The sequence below is a fragment of the Ischnura elegans genome, chromosome 7, assembly GCF_921293095.1.
Source record: "Ischnura elegans chromosome 7, ioIscEleg1.1, whole genome shotgun sequence".
In the NCBI taxonomy this organism is placed as follows: domain Eukaryota; kingdom Metazoa; phylum Arthropoda; class Insecta; order Odonata; family Coenagrionidae; genus Ischnura; species Ischnura elegans.
Genome location: NC_060252.1, coordinates 8,356,982 through 8,376,061, shown reverse-complemented (window position 1 = coordinate 8,376,061; position 19,080 = coordinate 8,356,982). Strand labels below are relative to the sequence as shown.

General features: G+C 37.7%; 1 protein-coding gene across 1 annotated transcript; it reads right to left on the bottom strand.

Moving 5' to 3' along the window:
* Positions 1–2,732: 2,732 nt before the first annotated feature.
* LOC124162920 (protein-lysine N-methyltransferase EEF2KMT) lies at positions 2,733–17,051 on the bottom strand. The gene is made up of 7 exons (XM_046539658.1): positions 16,796–17,051; positions 16,563–16,712; positions 11,744–11,938; positions 9,170–9,492; positions 5,946–6,097; positions 4,351–4,500; positions 2,733–4,181 (listed from the first exon to the last, which is right to left on the bottom strand). The coding sequence occupies exons 1-7, from the start codon at positions 16,865–16,867 to the stop codon at positions 4,078–4,080; spliced, it is 1,146 nt and encodes a 381-aa protein (XP_046395614.1). The 5' UTR covers positions 16,868–17,051; the 3' UTR covers positions 2,733–4,077.
* Between the last annotated feature and the right edge of the window lie 2,029 nt (positions 17,052–19,080).

Sequence of the window (19,080 nt, the reverse complement as noted above, 5' to 3'; positions counted from 1 at the left end):
CTGGGTTCAGACAATAGTTATTCTAGAGCAAATATGTGAACTATCATTCTAAATTTCAAGTCATTTACTCAGTCAAGAGTGATCGTTGCCAGGGCTTTCTCATTCCTGCACCACTTATCTTTCATGAATTCTTCTCTCTACTCATTCAACTGTGTGGACAGACCTGGTTTGGCACTGATTTATGACTTCCCTAAAGGCAACAACCTGGAGAAAGTCTTTCACTCTGTGAGAGAAAGGGGTGGACGGCGGAAGTGTGGAGAAGAGGAGCAGTGGAGGGGAAGAAGTGAGCTCTCACATAGGTACTTCCAGGCAGCAAGGCTCTTGAGAGGCTACAAATAAGGGAGTCTGATCTTGCAATTTTGTTATGTCAAGGCCAAGCCATGTGAGCTGTATGATTTATGCTGTTTGGGTTTCCAATCCATCTCATCTTGTTTGAGTGTGCTCTTGCAACACTTGTTTCTTAGAAGATAAAAAATCTATTTGGAATGTTTTGGATATCGGTCTAGCCTTTTTCTAGCAAGAAAGCTTTGTGTATATCAGTCAGAGTACATAATACAAAAATTTCTGACATCATTAACATTAAATACTTAGGCCATTTAATCAGTAGGTCACATGGGGAAAATGAAAATAATACCAGGATAAAGTATATCTAGGTGGGTATACTAGAGCAGGGGTCTCCAATTTACTAAGCCACGAGGGCCTTATTCTAAGTTCCTAATCCCCCCGTGGGCCAGATAGCTAATTTGCCAATTACTGAAGTATTCGATACCAATGTCTACTTAAGTATCCATCCATACAGCAGTACAGCGCTGCAATGATCCTAGCGGCGTCTCACGGAGTTGAACGAGCGAGAATCACCTGAAACGAGTGCGTGGGCTGGATAAAAGCCCTCCACGGGCCATATTTTGGAGACCCCTGTACTAGAGGATATTTTTAAAGTGAAAACTTCAGAGCATTTTTTGAGTGTGGTCAAATACAAGAACTCGTGACTCATGTGTAAATCAATAAATTCAAAAATGCTCAACAAACAGATAATGCTATAAAAATGCAATGTTAGGATTCTTTTTTTAATATTTAATGCATATTACAATGATAATATGAAATAATGCATAATATAAATTAATTAAAATCTCGAAATCCTTCAGAGGGGGAAACACTACTGGAGGAAAATTATTGTGACCAAAGAGCACAGAATGCAACTCATACCAGCAGCTTGGTTGGGGAGCATAAAAGCACATCATGTGATAAAGGTTCTCGTGTCGAGAAGGGAAGAGGAAAGATTTTTTAAACAAAACCTTTTCCCATTGTTCTCATTTAACTTGATACTTTAGTTCGATGCAAGTGAACATTTTTTGAGCAAACTATGGACTCTCCCGAGGTGTACTCTTCAGATTTTAATCAAACATTGAAGGATGGTAATGTTTGGTAATACGAGAACCAAGGTTAAATTTCCTGCGCCAAGAAGCCCATTGAGCAAAGATTCCTATTAGCTTCTTAAGTTCCATGGGGAGTTGGAAGAGAGCTCAGAGCACCTTGAAAAGGACACTCTTAAGGTGTGCGAGGTACTGTAGATTTTGATCAAATTTGGTAGGATAGTACTGTTTGGTAATAACAATTCTCGGCTTAAGAAATTTCACATTTGTGAAATTTCTTGGGCCGAGAAGCCTATTCCTAGTGAAGACATTAGCTTTCAAAGTTTCACTGTCTGCACCCATTTTAGCCCGAGGGGACCTTTGCCTCATGGACTCGTAGCAAGGTGGCTGGCAGCAAGAGCACAGGGGGATGGTGTGTGCCAAGATCGCTCCCTCCCACTCTGAAGGATGGAATTTGGGAGGAGAGAGGTGAGGATGAGAATAGTTTGATTGACTATTCCAATACTTCACCTTAATTCATATTCTGTAAAGGGACACCTAAAATCATAAAGCAAGTGAACAAAATGTACAGCTTTTATCCAAGGGCGAAGGCATTTTGGAATGGTGAATAAAACTGATATGGGCTCATGAAAGATTCTTAATTCATGGCATAAATTTTGAGCGTGTTTAATTTCATTGACGCAGAAGCACTTTGCATTGGGGGAATCCTATCTCTGTGCCTGGAGTGAATGGCGGTCACTACATTCTTCCATTCATGCACTCGATCGATGGCTTTGCAGCCTTTTTGGATTAGGATTCGGCAATTGGGATTAGGATTCCGCTAGGTTCCAAGTTTGAACTATCTACTTTTTTGAGAGTTAAACACATAAGTGAATGTAAATAACATAAATGAAACAACACAATGGTGTAGCTCCTCAAAGTTCAAATACTGTACAATCCACACTCATTAAATTTGCTTGCCAAAATTTGATTTGAAGGAACCATGAGCCAATGCACATGACAAACAGACATTAAGGCATATAATTTTACTAAAAGGTATTCCTTGTAAGATGAAATCTGCTAAAGTCTTCAGTTGAACTATGTTTCTGATAGATACGTAAATAAAAATTTGGTGCAGAGGAAATGTTTTCAAATGGTCAGATTTGTTGTTCTTGATTAATGAAGCTATGTACAGGTTTGAAATCTCACTAAAGCTATGATATCTATAGGAAAAGATATCATAACAAAGAGTGATTTGATCAGGCATTGTAACTAAATATGCAGCCTTCAAAACAACTCTTAGTTTTCTTTCAATGTTGAAGTTGGCATTCAGACAATGATAATAAAAAAGTTTCCATCAGAAATGTAAATGAAAAGAAATGGTGTATACATATTTTATTCAGCCACATTTTTACAGTAGATTACCGCAAACAAGTGTAGATGTTTAATTTTTGTGGAAGGAATTTTCCAAAAAATGCTCGGACTGAGTTCTCTTTGGTGAAATAGAGTAGTATGGATTCCAGGGCAACTATATATGTGCATGTAATACGATCCTATACGTGGATTCTGTACTTAATAGACAGTTTTTGGCAGCAAAATTTTAAAAATCAGTATTTTATGACAAGTTCAAGATGCATTGGCAAGAAACCTGGCATGTTCACTTTGAAGTATCCGAGAGTGTACCTTTAGCATTATTATTCAAGATATCGAATACTTTCTAGTATTTGAGTATTCGCAGATACTATTCGCACATCTCTTATACATTTACATATTTATTTAAGTTTCAACCCAATGAAAGAGTTTAAGCCTCCTTAGCTTCCCCATAGATTCACCATTCATGGTGAGGAAAGTCAATAAGGGGTGGCTTATGCATTAAATGGGAAACTGGATAAGAGAGTAGAAGGCATTGAACTTGTAATCAATACAATTCCAGAAGTGGAAAATGAGCCCAACCAAGCTGGTGTCAGTTCATGTGTGAAAACTATCACTTTGGAGAAGTCCTACTTCACAGAGGAAACAAGCTGTGCCACTTCCTTATTTTTATAAGTTTTTCTGCCCCTTACTGAATGGTACACGCAATTTGCAATGGAAATTTTGGAACTTCCCCGTATGAAACAATTAACTAAAAGCAAACTCCCTACGAAAAGAAGTGAAGAAAGAGTCAATCGTGGTCACCACATCATCCCTAGTCTTACAAAAGTCATTCTTGTGTCGGATCTATGGGGAACATGCAGCAGATACAATCTTATTAGAATACCTTCACACAGTCATCTTACCGAATTCTGTCATTTTTATCAATGATTTAACCTAAACACTCCTTTTTTTAGTCTTGGAAATACAAAATTACTCTGTTGCTTGAGATATTTCCTTCATACAACAGACTTGTCCTTGCTTAGTCCAAACCTAGATTCACTACTGCACATACAAAACAATTACTATGGATTACAAAAATTTGAGATGAAAACTTTTAATATGATCATCTGATTAGGTACGGAAAATAAAGTGGAAATATTTTTCAGTTCATTATGAATGCACCTCCCATATGTAACTAATTGTAAGTGTAAGTAAAAACAAAGCAATTGCAAATATGGAATAAGAAGTGATAAAAATAAAAAACCCACTTCACATGTAATAGCCTCTTCTTCCTCGCCATATTTTTCACTTTGTCCACTTTATCCACCATCAAACCCAATATAAAATCTCACAGCTGTGTAACAAACTATTTTCAGGGCACAGTTATCCGATAAATTCCAACGGCAGGATCAGACTCATAAACGAAATACTGTGGTTGTACAGGCTCCTCCTCTACGGCCAAAAACCCTGATTTGGCTGAAAAATCATCACGATTGTGCAATTAGCAATTGTTAAGCTTCAAATGTTAATTTTCTGCACAAAAGCTAAGCTGTAACATATTATGCCCAGCAGTCCTGTTGAAAACTTAGCTTTTTATGCCAACATGCATGTTTAAATTAGTCCCATAGAAAAAGAAAATACTCACTTAAGCAATCAATAAACTCTTTCAATGTTTCAGGATTTCTTTTTGTGCATGCGAGTATCACAGGTAATAATTCACGACCATTATTCATAGAAGTAAGAGTTTTTAAGGCACCAATTAATGGCTTGAAAAGTGACTGATCATAAACTACATCTGAAAAAGAAGAAAATAATTTTTTTACTATAAAATTTACATGAAAAACATCATTATACTAAAAGAAGATTTTACATGCATCAAATAAAGATGTACAACAAACTATTATAAAACAAAGATACTCATTAACACATATTGCACCATTTTTGATTGAAACAGCATTCCAAGCTTAACTCTCTTTCCAAGGCCTACTTTATCTCCTCCTTTGACCTTCCCTTCACAATATTTCTCCTTGAACGCTCAACTAATCATTTAATCCATCTGGACTTTTTCGATTTACTCCCTCCACAAAGAAACACAATGCATGGTAAAAAATACAGAAAAAGTTGTAATAACTACGATGAAGAAAATATGTACTTATAAAAAGAATGCTTACCCACCCATCTTTTCTTAATTGATCTACAACCACACCCAGACAACTTCTAAGGTCATCTACCTCAACGTCATCTACTAGGAACATTTGCCAGACTCTCCAGATGGATGGTTGCCAGACTCTTCTTCCTACCAATGACTACCACACGAGTATATAACCAACCAAAGAAAGGATGTAAAGGGTGGCCACTCAAATATCAACCTCAAATTTCCAGACTTTTCTAGACAATCTAAGCAATTCTTGTCATTTTTCTGACTATTTTATAGAGAATAACCATCATTTCCGTATTTATATTTTATCTTTGGATGCAGAGAATGCACTGGTAAATTATTTTCTCAAATAATTTGGAAAAGGCCAAGAGCATGGATATTGGCCCGTAATTCTTCAAGCAAGAGTGTTAACTAACTATCTTTTTTTATGGTATGGTATTTGGAGGAGGCTACCCACAGCTTAGGTCATTTGCGCCATGAGGGGAGGGTATGGAGGGATGGGTGGAGAGAAATCCAGCATCGGCATTAGCCTGCTCCTAACGAAAGGCGCCAAGGGGACCACGGCTTAACATCCCATTCGACGGATGGAGTGTTGCGCTTCAAATGTCCTCCACACAACGTTCAAGGAGGGATTGGGCAATCTTATAAATTCTCTGCCACTGCCGGGATTTGAACCCGAGCCTGCTGGGTGGGAAGCCAACACTCTAGCCACCACTCCAACCTGATCCCCACCTTTTTTTATGTATTGGGGTAATTGAGAATAGGAAGTTCAGATTTCAACCCACCTACCTACTAAAGTAAGGAAAAATTACTACTTAAATTTTACAGCAAATATAATATTTCCAGCCTTTCACATCATTTTCCTTAACATTCCAGACACAACGAAATTCCATCTGAACAGACGTACCAGAAATGTGTAGAAAATATACCCTGTACTCACTTCAATTGGATTTGAGTATAAAGTGAGGAGCACTCACTTCAAGTGCACCTGCTAGAGAAGATATCAAATCCAAAATGGACATCAGACATTATAATCACAATAATTACATTAAATTTAATGCCATCTCATTTATAAGATATACCTGCAGCAATGACAATATCAACTTGTCCAATCACATCCAGGGTTTCCTTAGAACCAGCTTCTACATCTTGCCACAAGAGGTTGATTACCCTCACTTTAGTGGTGCCATAGCACATTCCAAGCAGTGGGCATCTCAAAGATGTGTTAGACGTTCTGAAAAAAAAATGCTATAGCGGTTCAATTATCCCATAATCTTAACCAATGAATTTTTTTACGTAACCTTACTTCTATGCACCAAAAAGAAAATTATCTGGACTAAAAATATTAGGTTTTATATGATATCAAATTGTACACTGATTTTCTGGTGTGCACCCCATTATCACTATTCTCATCACTACCTATGTTACTGTGGGAAATTACACTACAGCCAGAACTGCAACCTATTTAGTAACTGCCTTCACTCTCACTTACAGGTAAATGAGATCCTTAGATGATTCTTTAAAAGTTAATATGTTATCCATCTGGAATACAGTAGGTTCCGGTTAATTAAGACATATCTGGAAAGGCACACTTTGCCCCAATTAGGATAACTTTCCTGTTTATGGGCATAAACAAGCGTTGAAATAATAGATAGAAGACTAAAGAATACTTATAATGCAAAAAACTTTTATTAACCTATTAATTTGTTTAATAAATGAGTGAGCCAATTTATTAACATTTCTTGAGAATTGTAATTATCTTACAATTAGTTGAAAATATTTTTCACAGCCTCAGGTGATGCCAGATGAATGTCTTTGCCACCACATCACAAAAAAATGATTGCATGGCGTCTCGGTATTTACACTGCTACGATGGATTTCTGTCTGATGTAAACATTCGTATCTCCAAACGCCATTTCAGCAGCACGCTCATCTGATACTCGGCCTCATCCAACTTCTTATTTTCAACAGGTAGCTTGCTTTACCCCCACTCCTACTGTCAAGTGCTAGCAGACAATCCGAGGCGTTTTGCAAAATACATGCGCTTCTCCACCGGATTTTCTTCTTCTTCAATTATTTTCAGTCCATCTTTGGAAGCTCTCATGAAAAAAAGCAAATGAATTCGAATTGCTATCAGGGAGAAACCAAATATCCTGAGAAAATATCCCTTTGTCTGTGACTGTGACAATAGAGATTTAAAGCATAACTCATAAATTGTAACTTGATAAATGTTTTCGGAAAAAAATACCGCATCAACTTCCGAGAAGCTCAGCTGCAAGGATATCGAGTTCGTCTTTCCGACATTTATTTTCTAGCGTAAAATGCTTAAATGAAGTCAGAAATACGTCGTGTTTGGTCTTACTCTTTTTTAAATTACGCGTACATTACTCAAATTTCAATCCAATAAGGGTGTAATATCAATTGCCGGAAGTCATAGTTAGATACCTTTTGGGCTAATAGATGACTCATGCAGCAGTTGACCTCCAGAAATGGGGAACTTCGAGGCAGGTAGGCAGAAAAAGGTCAGTGGGGGAGAAAGAGGGAAGGGTGAAACACGATTCTATTATTCTCATGTAACTTGATATTTTCTTTAAAAGCTTTTGATTTATGGTCTTCGTAATACGAACCCTGCGCGAGCTGGGGCCTTTTGTTTGATTTCGGAGATGAGGAAAGCATCGGAGGGGGGTCCGAGGGCTGATGGATGGAGGAGGTAGCGGATTTTGGGAATTGTGCTACGTAGTTACTATACCACGGCACTGAGGTTCTCCTGGTGGGGGAAACCGAGGACGTTCGGATTTTTTTCACCCAATCAATTTCAGTTCCCCACATCCAACTCTTTTCACCGCTTTTATCCACGAATTTGGTGTGGTTTGTCACTTGCCTAAAACGGTGCTGCATGCACTTAACGACTAGTTTTCTACATTTTTCCGAGTCAACTACCAACGACGTGCGTGCGACATGTATGGCGCGAAATTCAAAGTATTCGAGATTGTACCTTTAGCATAATTATTCAAGATCTTGAATATTGAATACTTTCTAGTATTGGAAGTAAGGAAATAAAACTTTGTAAGGTTCACTGTTATTTAATTATGGGCACGACCCGGGTTTCGTAACTTGGTTACATCGTCAGGTGACTGATCTAGCATGCATCATACATTTACACACAAAGTACACAAGTGACATTGAGGACATCTATCGGAAGGAAAAGGACTGGTTGAAAGAGCGGGGGTGAGGGTTAAACATGGGCTGAAATAGGGAGAGGGGGTGGGGGAAAGGGGCAGCCTTGATTTGGGACGAGGGTTTTTCCTGTGAGGGTGGGTATCCGACCAGCCAGGGGAGGGCGGGGTTATAGTGGGTGAGGAGACGAGAGCTAAAGAAGGTGGCAGTGTTGGGGAAGAAAGAGAGGATTCTCTTGAGAGAGATTCAAGATTGCTCTTGGTAAGCAAAATTGTTCACCCCGACCAGTTTCCTCTGCTCAACATCAGTCTGTAATCCCAAGAAATTGGCCCATACCTACTCGTATACCCTCATTACAGGTGTCGCCACTTCTTTCACACTATACCGCACTCATTCCATCATCCATACTCCAGCTACCGCCACTGAAGTCCTCTTAAACACAACACCACGTGGAATGAAGTCTCATGGCCGGGAAACGGAATCTGAATCCTCTAACGGATAGTATAACAGCAAGAGCTTTAAGAATAAGGCAAGAGTAGAACTTGTGAAAAGTAAAACTAAATTAAGGGAGGAGAATGTTAAAAAAAAACCGTATTCTGATATGGAACAATTTTAATTTTTTCTTGAGTATAGAGTCAATGTCCCAGACTCATGGCCCAATAAAGCAGCGTACTGTCCCAGTTAAGTGGGGAAAACTCTGGGATATTCTTCTATTGGGTTCTGTTCTTTCTGCCCCAATTAAGCGGCTGCCCCAAGTCACCGGTGGACCCATTAACCGAAATCTACTGTATTTAAAATTTTTACATAAAAACAACACACATGTTCCATCATTTTATCTTTTTTTTCAAATTATATAAACCAAAAATTAACAAGATTTTCAAAAAAAGTGGAAAATTATACCTCAAGCCAACATGGTAAATCTAGTCATTTTCTGAATAAGAAGTACACAACTTCCCCATTGCTAAGAGTTGACAAATACATTCAAAATGATGGCTAATAAGGCGTATATTCTAGAATAGACAGGATAGAATACAAAGCATAGTTAAACATGTTTTCAGAATAATACTAGAAAAATTTTTAAATGAGGTAATGGTTCAAACCTAATGATTTGTTGATGCCAAAAACTCACGATTCAGTTGAAGAATCCATCAAATTCATCCTCACATTTCCACAGAGAAGAGTCAGGACAGATGGATGGCAGTCAGAAAATGTAAAAGCTGATGGAGACAATGACAATTTTTCCAGAATTTGTGGATTTTCACCACCTTCATGGGAGTTTATTTCCTTCATATCCTCACTGACAGCACCTTGATGATTCATAGGCTGATTGCAAGTACTTAATAAACATGCAAGTCCAGTAAGGCCAACACCTGAGCCCAGTTCTAGAATATTTTTTCCTTTAAGGTAAGTTTCTTTGTGTTTCAAACACCATTCTGCCAATGCCATTGAAGCCTACAGGATAGGAAAAAATATGGAAATGCTATTTCATGCTTTCTGCCAAAATCATACACAACAAAGAAAAATGGTAAAGAAATACATACACGTTTTCACGGTGGAAAATACCAGAAGTGCTACTTCGCACCATGATGGATAATTTGACTTTATTTAAATTACCAATGGTGGATGTTGTGGAACAGGATATGAAATATTTCCATCAATGAAATATATATTCTGATAGGAATTATTGCATAGAGCTCACGCTACCTTTCCATTTTTGATTTCCCTGATTTAAATCCCATTTTTTTCATTTAGCTGACTTTTTATATCAATAGCAGAGCACTTGCATAATGGGAGTTTGTAGAAAATTGCACCAAGGTACACATGGAAATAAAATTTCTTCATTTAAAATTTCTTTATTATTATTAAGGAGTGCATCATATTCCAGGCAAACTTCACAAACAAAACCAAATGTAAATCTAATGACCACAATCCGACTTCCAATCCAAATATTTATCTCCCTGACTTCCCTTATTTCTCTGACCAGTATGAACACTGTTGCATTTCCCTATAGTACTCCGCTATAGCTATCTAAAAAATTATATGCTTGTTTTCCAGCCTACCTTGAACTCCAAGCCAAGAAATTATAATTTTTTAATAATTTTCTAGCTACCTCAATTGGTACATGTAAAAGGTCTCACGACTCACATTTTAAAGGAATAATGCACAGAAATCTTTAAGTCATGCAAGTAAATATTCAGTGTATGCGCAACAAGCTTTTAGATTTTGAGCTTTTAGTGAGGGAAAACAAACCTGATGTCGTGTGCGACCAAGAACACTGGCTCAAGTCCGGAGAACTTGGTACTTATAAATTGCCCGGCTATCACATCGCTGACGTCTTCAGTCGATCAATCCACAAATGTGGAGGTGTCATGATTCTAGAGTCAGATCGTTTGTCTCTCTCTCCGATACATTTTTCTGATGACTTCCTAATCGGGGAGCAAACTTTTGAATTCTGTGTTGTCAGTCTTAATTGACAATACCACATATGTAATTGCGTCGGTGTATCGCTCCCCCACTAGTGATTTCATGTATTTGTTGTTAAACTTGCAAAATTTCTAGAAATGATCGATACTTCAGTTAAAAATATTCTTGTTTTAGGAGATTTTAATTGCAATTTACAGGCGAAAACCAAAAACAAGCAAGAACTCGAGGATGTACTATCCTCGTCCAACATCAGTGCTACTAGAAGTGAACCGACTTGTCCATGGCAATTCCTATAAAGTTTTAAAATAAAAGACACTTCTCTGGGCAGAATACGCTTGATTTTTGTGATATCCTCTGTTCACAGAACTGGTCCGAGATCTATAACCATGAATCTTTTGATAATAGCTTATATTACTTCTATACTATCTTCCAGCACTGTATTGACTTTTTTCCCCTCTCATTCTCAAGAAGCCCAAAGTTACCTTTACTGCGACAGCAGACAAAAAGCGCTGGGTTACTGATGAAATTCGAATTCTCTCAAGTAATATGAAGACTGCAGCTGCATAATATAAAAATGAAACTGATTTGGTGGACCGGGTGGCTTAGGCTGCCCTAAAGAAAAACTACCATAACATATTAAAATCCACAAAAAAATCCTACAACGACCGTAGAATTATAAATTCAAGTAATAAAACCAAAGAAATCTGTAAGATAACTAAAGAATCAAAGAACCCAAGTAGCCAACAATGTGACTTTCAGCTGACTGACTGCTGCGGTAATATTATTTCACATTATTCTCAAATTGCATTGACTTTAACCCTTTTGCTGCTTCAATAGATTTTTCATCGGTTCCATTATTTTGCCTATTATCCAGAAAAAAATTAATTGAATCATTCATTTGACGTCGCTGAATGTCGCCGCACGAATGGACGTAGTTCCGCTAGAATTTCGAGCAGATGACAGCACCTACGACTGAAGGGAGGGTTTTTCGAAAACGTAGATATTTACCCGCATGTCGTGTTGAAAGGAAAAGTTTTTTGAAAGTCGTGGAATATCCCCGCATGTCGCAGGCAATAACCATAATGTTTTTTGCGGGTATTCCCGCTTGTAGCAGCGAAAGGGTTAAACAGCTTTTATTTATCCCACATATATACGATGTTTCTGCAAGCTCTTTTTTGGGGGTCTTTTGCTCAGGAATGTATTCAATATATCCTGATGACATCTTTAACACACTAGTGAGCTATGGATGGAAAAAGAATATTTTACTCTATAAATTTACCTGCCACGCATAAAGGCCAGTGGTTCCTTCAGATATAATGCTTGTGCTTTCCTGTAAGGAAATGTATGTTTTTCCCAGGGCAAAATGACGATAATGCTTATCTTGAAGACAATTTTCGTGATTTCCACCACTGCCAAGGAGACGGCAATACACTTCATAGATTTCATCACACACTTCAGCATTACTTTCTTCCATCTAATTGGGAAAAAATTAGACTAAAACATAATCACATACAATAATAATATCAAACATTTATGTCATTAATGGGGCTTCTAAAAATGTAGATACATTGTAGGTACATACTAATTCCAGGAAGACTTGCACGGACATTTGCAAAACATACATATTTATCTAAATGGATTTCTCAATAAACACGAGGATGGAACAAAAATAAAAAAGCACTAATTGATTGTTTATTTCCTTACTATTAAGTGTTACAATCAAATATGAAGCAGAGAAAAATATTTTCGTAATACTCTGCTAACAGCCACTACCCTTGCAGAGTGGATCTGCACTTTTCTCCCATACAAGCATGTACTCCATGTAAGTATGTTTATGTCTGTGTAACAGTCATTATTTTCAACTTTTCTCAGAACAGCCCTAGATACTATAAAGCTGATGTCCCACGGTCAAATTTGCATCAAAATTTGATGCACCTAGCTTTTGGTCCTATCATTTGTACAAAACACCGTTTGGTACAAATGGATAGGACAGGTTATAAATTTTCATCCAATCGGATGAAACCAACCATTCACAGGGTCTATGACAAAAAAGTATCGCCAAGCGCTGACACACAGGCCTCATAGGTTAAACTTATTTATCGTCTGCATGAGCCTTTTAATTAATTAATATGTATATATATATATATATATATATATATTATGAACACAAAAGTAAATTTCGTTGTTTTCCACACAATATTCATTAAAAACCCCAACCTATTTCCACCTTTTCAGGTCATTATCATTATCGTAAACCTCTTGATAAAGACCTGAAAAGGTCGAAACCGGTTGAGTTTTTTCATAAATACTGTATGGAATCCTAAAAGGTTTAGTTTTAAATCTATAATGTCACCATACCGCAAAGTTAACTCACAAAACATTATTTCAAATATATACATATATAATTGGTCTCGATAGGCGATGGAAACTCTCAACTAGGAAATCTGTAATAATGAGTTGATCTTTAATAAGAAGGAAGCAATCTTTAGAATCGCAATACAAGGAGGGATGTTTTGGAAAGAATAAAAGGTTTACTTAAGGTATCAAGGCCGAATTCCACAGGTTAGCTTTGTGGAGGGCATGCAATCTGAGCGAGCGAGCAGTTGGAGAAATGACTTACATGAAATGATGATTATACCTGTGAAACACTATAGCTGCCCGTTTCTATCACTATGATTATAGGATAAGGACCTTATTTTAGCAACTGCTAGATTAGGAGAGAAAAAATGTGATTTAAATTATGTTTACAGCACTATTCATAACATCTTCTCAACCACAATGTCCATCATTTGTTAATAACATTTTCCTCGCGGGAATAAACTGCCTCAAGTTTGTATTCTGGCGTTTTATTTTGCCCTCAACCTTGCTGATAAGGGACATGAAAATATCCTCACTTATCGTCAATTATTATCGATAATATATGGGAACATCGGTGACCAACTCCTTCTCCAACATGTTTAGCACGCTTATTCTAACGCTTTCATACCCCCTTTCCTGCCAAGGCCAAGTTCAGCATTCCTTGTTTTCTTTCTTTCGCCTCTTTAATGTTCAAGAGGCCTGTTCAGACCATTTCACCAGCTAAAAAAGACAGAATCCTTCACCTACACAGGCTTCCAAATTTGTTTACATAAATACATATCGACTTTAGATGCATCGTGGGACCATTGCATACAAATTTTTGCATCAAAATGTTTGGTCCAAAAATTTTGATGCAAATTTGACCGTGGGACACTGGCTTAAAGCAAATTTATCTCTGTGGTTCATCATGGATCAAAAAGTGATACTTATTTACTAATAATGATTCAAACTAATTAAATGGTCCTTAAAATGAGTGCCCTATCTGTGATATCTGGAGATGAAGACAAACTACAATTTTTTGGAGCGAATAGTACTGAGCATGGTAGAGGAGAACCAATTTCTGAGTCGCAAGACCATCAAGCAGAAGTGCACCAGGACCAGTGCAGTTGAAGCAGTAATGGATCATCTTGATAAAACTTTGATGAACTTACTATCTTTGATGGAAAAGTTATTTCTCTACGATCGCATGGTTTAGATGTCAGGGCATCATCCTCAGGGAAATATTTAATTAACGAAAAGTGAAGAGGTTCAGATCTACATACGAGTAGCAGGGGGAGGAAGATGGAAGGGGTGGGGAGGGTTGGGCGAGTGAGTCAAAGGAAGGAGGCCCCAAGAAAAGAATTTTGAGACTTGTTTGGTCCTGGATTGAGAGAGGGCAGGGGGTGGGTTGGGATAGGAGCCAAGTGGATATTAGGCCTATGGCTCTATCTACCCCCAAGCAGAAAGAAATAATTAATTAGTGGTACCAGATAGCAGGAGACAGGGTGTAGTGAGGGTGAGAGGTTCATGCAAGGGTGGGGGTGGTGACCAATATTGACCGGGGGTTGACCCAAGGAGCCAAGCAGGTGGAACAAGGGGACCCAGGATGGGCTCAGGACCCAGGGTTACTCTCCTGAGTACCAGGTCTATAATTGCCTTTGCTTTTCACCCGCACACCTTGGAAGCGAGAGGAGACAGGGAAGGAAATAAGGAATAAGGATAGGAGGTACAGACACGATGAGAGCCTGACAACAACTCCAAGGAGAGGATAGGGATGAAAGAGAGGAGACAGGGAGGGAACCCACACCGTCATTAGGACGACGGGGCCCACTACTTGCGAAACCAAGCTTTGCTGTTTCTACAGAAAGGAAAGATTTCCATGCATAGGGAAATCCGAAAGAGGAAATCCTGTGTAGATAAGCAGTGGAAATGAGACTCCAGGGCGGGCTAGCAGGGTTACACTCTCCAGGCAGGGTCTATAAGCCTTCGCTTTTCACCCTCACCGCGGAAGGGGGAGGACAAGGAAGTAAGTGCCGCCACGATAGGAGCCCAACGAAGCTTCCTGGGATAGGATAGGAGTGCAAGGGTAAAGAAGAGGAAGGATTAGATTTAGAGAAAAAAAAGAGGATTTGTAATCTCCCTTGGAACTCCTTCGCACAGAGTGTGTTCGTGTGGAACTGCTTTCTACACATTTGGAACTCCTTTTGAATGATTCGACAGGATTTCCAGACGTCATCATCCGTATTGTAACTGCTGTGTACTGAGAAGATTCGTAACTGCTTTCCATACATTTGCAATTCCTGTTGAACAACTCCATGCAATTTTTAGACATCATCATTTGTTTTGAAACTATCTTCCACCTGCTGGCATACCATAGCCAAGTTGTCTGATTCGTTTGCTCAGGAAAATGAAAATTCTCTATTAGGATATGCAATAGAAATGCATATAAGAATGGAATATGAAAGAATGGTTTAAGAAATAATAGTAACTCAGTTAATGGAAACGGAACTTCAAAATGTTCACTCAAATGAGTTTAAATAATAATTATTCTAATTTCTTGTTGCTTAAATTATATTTATGGGGCCATTTTGAAATGCATCAAGGTTATCTTCACTACATACCGAGAATCTTGGTTGCTTAAAAACACCAACTTCATGGCAAACATAGTTAATAATGGCGTTTTTGGCATTTTATAAGTATATTATTGTTGTAAAAACATCAATGTCTATGCTTTCAAAATATATTTTGCACATGATTGTTGAATTTTATGGTATTTTTTTGCAATTTTTTTTTCAATGATTTCGTTCTTTTGTATTTTCAGAAGTTTTATTTTGCATCGATTTATAAAAAACATACCGGTCGATGTATTGTCTTCCAGATCCCCAGGCAATAGTTTATCTCCAATTTTTTTTCCAAATTTTACGACTTTTTTTTTGCCAAAAACAAATCCCTCCTTCGAAAATCTGTTTCAATATCGTGGTATTCAGACAAGTTCAGGAACCCGGAAAGGACTTTTTTACATGATGGTTTTCAAGGAAAAAATACAGAAACAAAGGAATTTCACTCAGAAATGGACACTGAATGATCCACGTCAACCATGTATGACCAGGGTTAAGCTCTCGATGTGGATTTTCTTGACCACCAGAACCACTTACCCCCCACTCTACCAATTCAACGGTACATAGCTTGTGCTGAGTATGCCAAACTGGAAGGACCTTCGCTTCTGGCTAAATTTGAAAAGGCAATGGGGCTACTCATAGAGCAGTAACTGACATTGGTGACTACTCAAAATTTTGAGATGAAGGTACTGCCGCACTTCAAAATGCCATCATCGCCTGGAATAAAGTTTCTGAACAGATCACCATAAATTTCAAGGAAACCCTAGAAGCCATCTCGAACTGCTGCAGTTTGCATGGTGCACAAATGAGTTCCAAAACGGGTGACCAGCTAGACCAGCTACAAACGAGTAGAAATGTGTACAAAGCTAGAAAGGTGCACAAATAAGTTGATGACATGGTAGGACACTATGATGTCACGAACTGCCGTGTAGCGTGTTTTATTTCCAAAGCAGTTCGAAAGCACATTCAAATCAGGGGTTACAAAGGATATATATGACATTCTTACACATCAGAAAATTTTCCCTGAGATAATTTTCCCGTTTAATGATTGTTATGTCTGACAAAAATACATTGTATTCATTCACGAGACGTAATACTAATTCCAGCCAAATAATACGAGTAGATACGTATAATAACACTTGCCTTGGTAACAAGCATCTTTAAAAACGTATTCTGATAAGACAACTTCAGAGGGAACTTATCCATCAGGGGATGCAGGACAGTTCTTTCTAACAACCTCTTCTGAAATAACAACGCCTCATCATCCATTTGGACAATTATTTCCAATATGGCCTAAGAAAAACGGAGTAAAAATTTATTAACCAATACCATTTTGCATAATTTAAATTCTAATGTTTATTTAATAGGATACACACCTTCCAACACCACTTGTTCAAAGGGTACCCCGATAGAAACTGCTTTTCAATTTGAACGAGCACAACCTCCATTGCGGATCACACGAAATGATATTTTTCGCATTATTTAAGGATATTTACCGAGAATTATCTCATTTAATAAGGTCCATCACAGCCTAAACAATATGAACACTTTAAGAAACACCGCGGTCATTCTCACACGGTGCAGTCAACTCGATGTTAAAACGTGCGGCATAACAAACGACTAATGCTCGGCGCCAGTAGGTCAGGAAGTGCCAACCGTAACCACCGTAATATCGTAGGGCCCAATCGTACCAACTTGCACATAAATTCCAACCGCACCATCGAAAGACGATATTATGTTATCGGATCACAAAATGATAGTAATTCTATTCTAATGGTATCATGGAATTTGGTATTCTGTAATACATGGATCATGGTTTATATCGTAGTTCTCTCAATTGGCATAATTTTAAATGATGGATTAAATAGCGTCTGAATGATAGTTTAGGATCATAACCAAAATTATTATCATCCGATGCCTCCTTTACTAAAATACTCTTATTGAACGACCATTTCAATCCCATAGAATTAAATTGGCTTATAAAGTCACTAGTGCTGTCATATTTTTGCTCCTTCGTAATCGCTCTTTAAACTTAAATTAAGAAAACCAGCCCTGTATCAAAGTTCCATTACTTAACCATCACACCTTAAGGCTATTACCAAGGTATGCCTCACAATATTTACGTCAGCCGAATTCTTTTTGCAGTCAAGTTCACAATAATCAGCAAACTGTCCTTCATATATTTCTTAACGTTCTACCCCAGCCTGCACAGAGCGATCCTTTCAGGGTGAATTAAAAACTGGGCTTAAGCCATAGAGTAGGGTAATGAAAGAAACTTTAGTTTCTTTGCATAACGTGGGAAAATTCTTTTCTCAATACCCAATTGAGAGAGAATGAATAAATACCCAATTCTTCTTTTTGTTGAACAGAAAAAACTTTCTTTACTTCTATAGAAATAACATTCAACTCATCCATAGCTACTGCCATTACATAATGGTCAACATAAAAAATATTAGGTTAGTCAATATTCAACATAAAGTGTGCACTTCCAGATATATGTACATATACATTCATTCAGTGGTGTAACTATAGGTATTATTAGTCGTGGTATGATAACCATAATGCCGATGTCCCACGGTCAAATTTGCATCCAAATTTTTTATACAACTGGACGGGGGTGTTCCACGATGCATTTCATTTGGACAAAAAACAATACCCCAAAGCCTCAAGAAAATAAAAAAATATTTAAAACTATTGCCTATATTTTCTCTGTTATGATATGATTTCCTGCAGAATTACATATGTGAAACCCAAATGCTAAAATAATGTATAATATATTGCCAGGCATGTCATTTTTCAAGAATTTTCCCAGACCCCATTGCCTGGGGCGGAATTCTGTACACCGTACCGACGATTGTCGGTGTCGGTAAGCCGGTCCTACCGATAAGTCTCGGTACGAGCGATTCAGGAGACACGTTTTACCGACGATTGTCGTTATCCTACCGACAGTTGTCGGTAAACGCGTCGGTACATACCGACGATTTCAAAACGCTCGGTAGGACCTACCGACAAATTTTTAGCATCATGGCGGACTTTTGTTTACACTTTTCGGCCTAAGCTGAGGATTTTAAATCATAATCTACGACGCTAGATCCGTGGAAGCGCTCTAATTGTATGTTATTTATAATAAAAATGATTGATTAAACACTTGAAACGTAAAATTTACATAGTGGGAGCAGTATTTAACTTTACCAATGTTACACGTATATTACATTATGCGTTCCAATAGCGTAAGGTATTTTACATTATAAATATTCCGTAATTTTAAGTATGTAACGTATTGCTTTGCTTTTAAATTACTCACAACAAGACACGATAGGTATCTATTGTTGATTCGTAAAGTTTGGATCCGAAATTAATTTATGTTGTCAATAAAAACGAATGCTTATTGATGCACTTTCAATGAAATATATACGTGGACATTTCGTTCACTTTCATATTAACTTCAATACCCTATGTGAGCATCTGAGAATGGGATTTATAATGAAAATAACTCTCCTACCTTCGTAAGTACTCTTGAGAGCATCAGACAGCAACGACGAAATAGAAAAAGCATATTGCTACTATATTTTAGAAGAATATAAATGGCATCACTTAACTCCTCTCACTCTTTGACGTCGTTACCGGTGCACAAAACTTCCCGTAAAATTAATGCTGAATT

Excerpts from the sequence above, each read along its gene's own strand:
- LOC124162920 (XM_046539658.1), bottom strand. The coding sequence starts at position 16,867 with ATGGAGGTTGTGCTCGTTCAAATTGAAAAGCAGTTTCTATCGGGGTAC. Across the intron at positions 16,713-16,795 it reads TGAACAAGTGGTGTTGGAAG|GCCATATTGGAAATAATTGT; the intron begins GTGTGTATCCTA and ends CGTTTTTCTTAG. Across the intron at positions 9,493-11,743 it reads CTGGCCTTTATGCGTGGCAG|GCTTCAATGGCATTGGCAGA; the intron begins GTAAATTTATAG and ends CCTATCCTGTAG.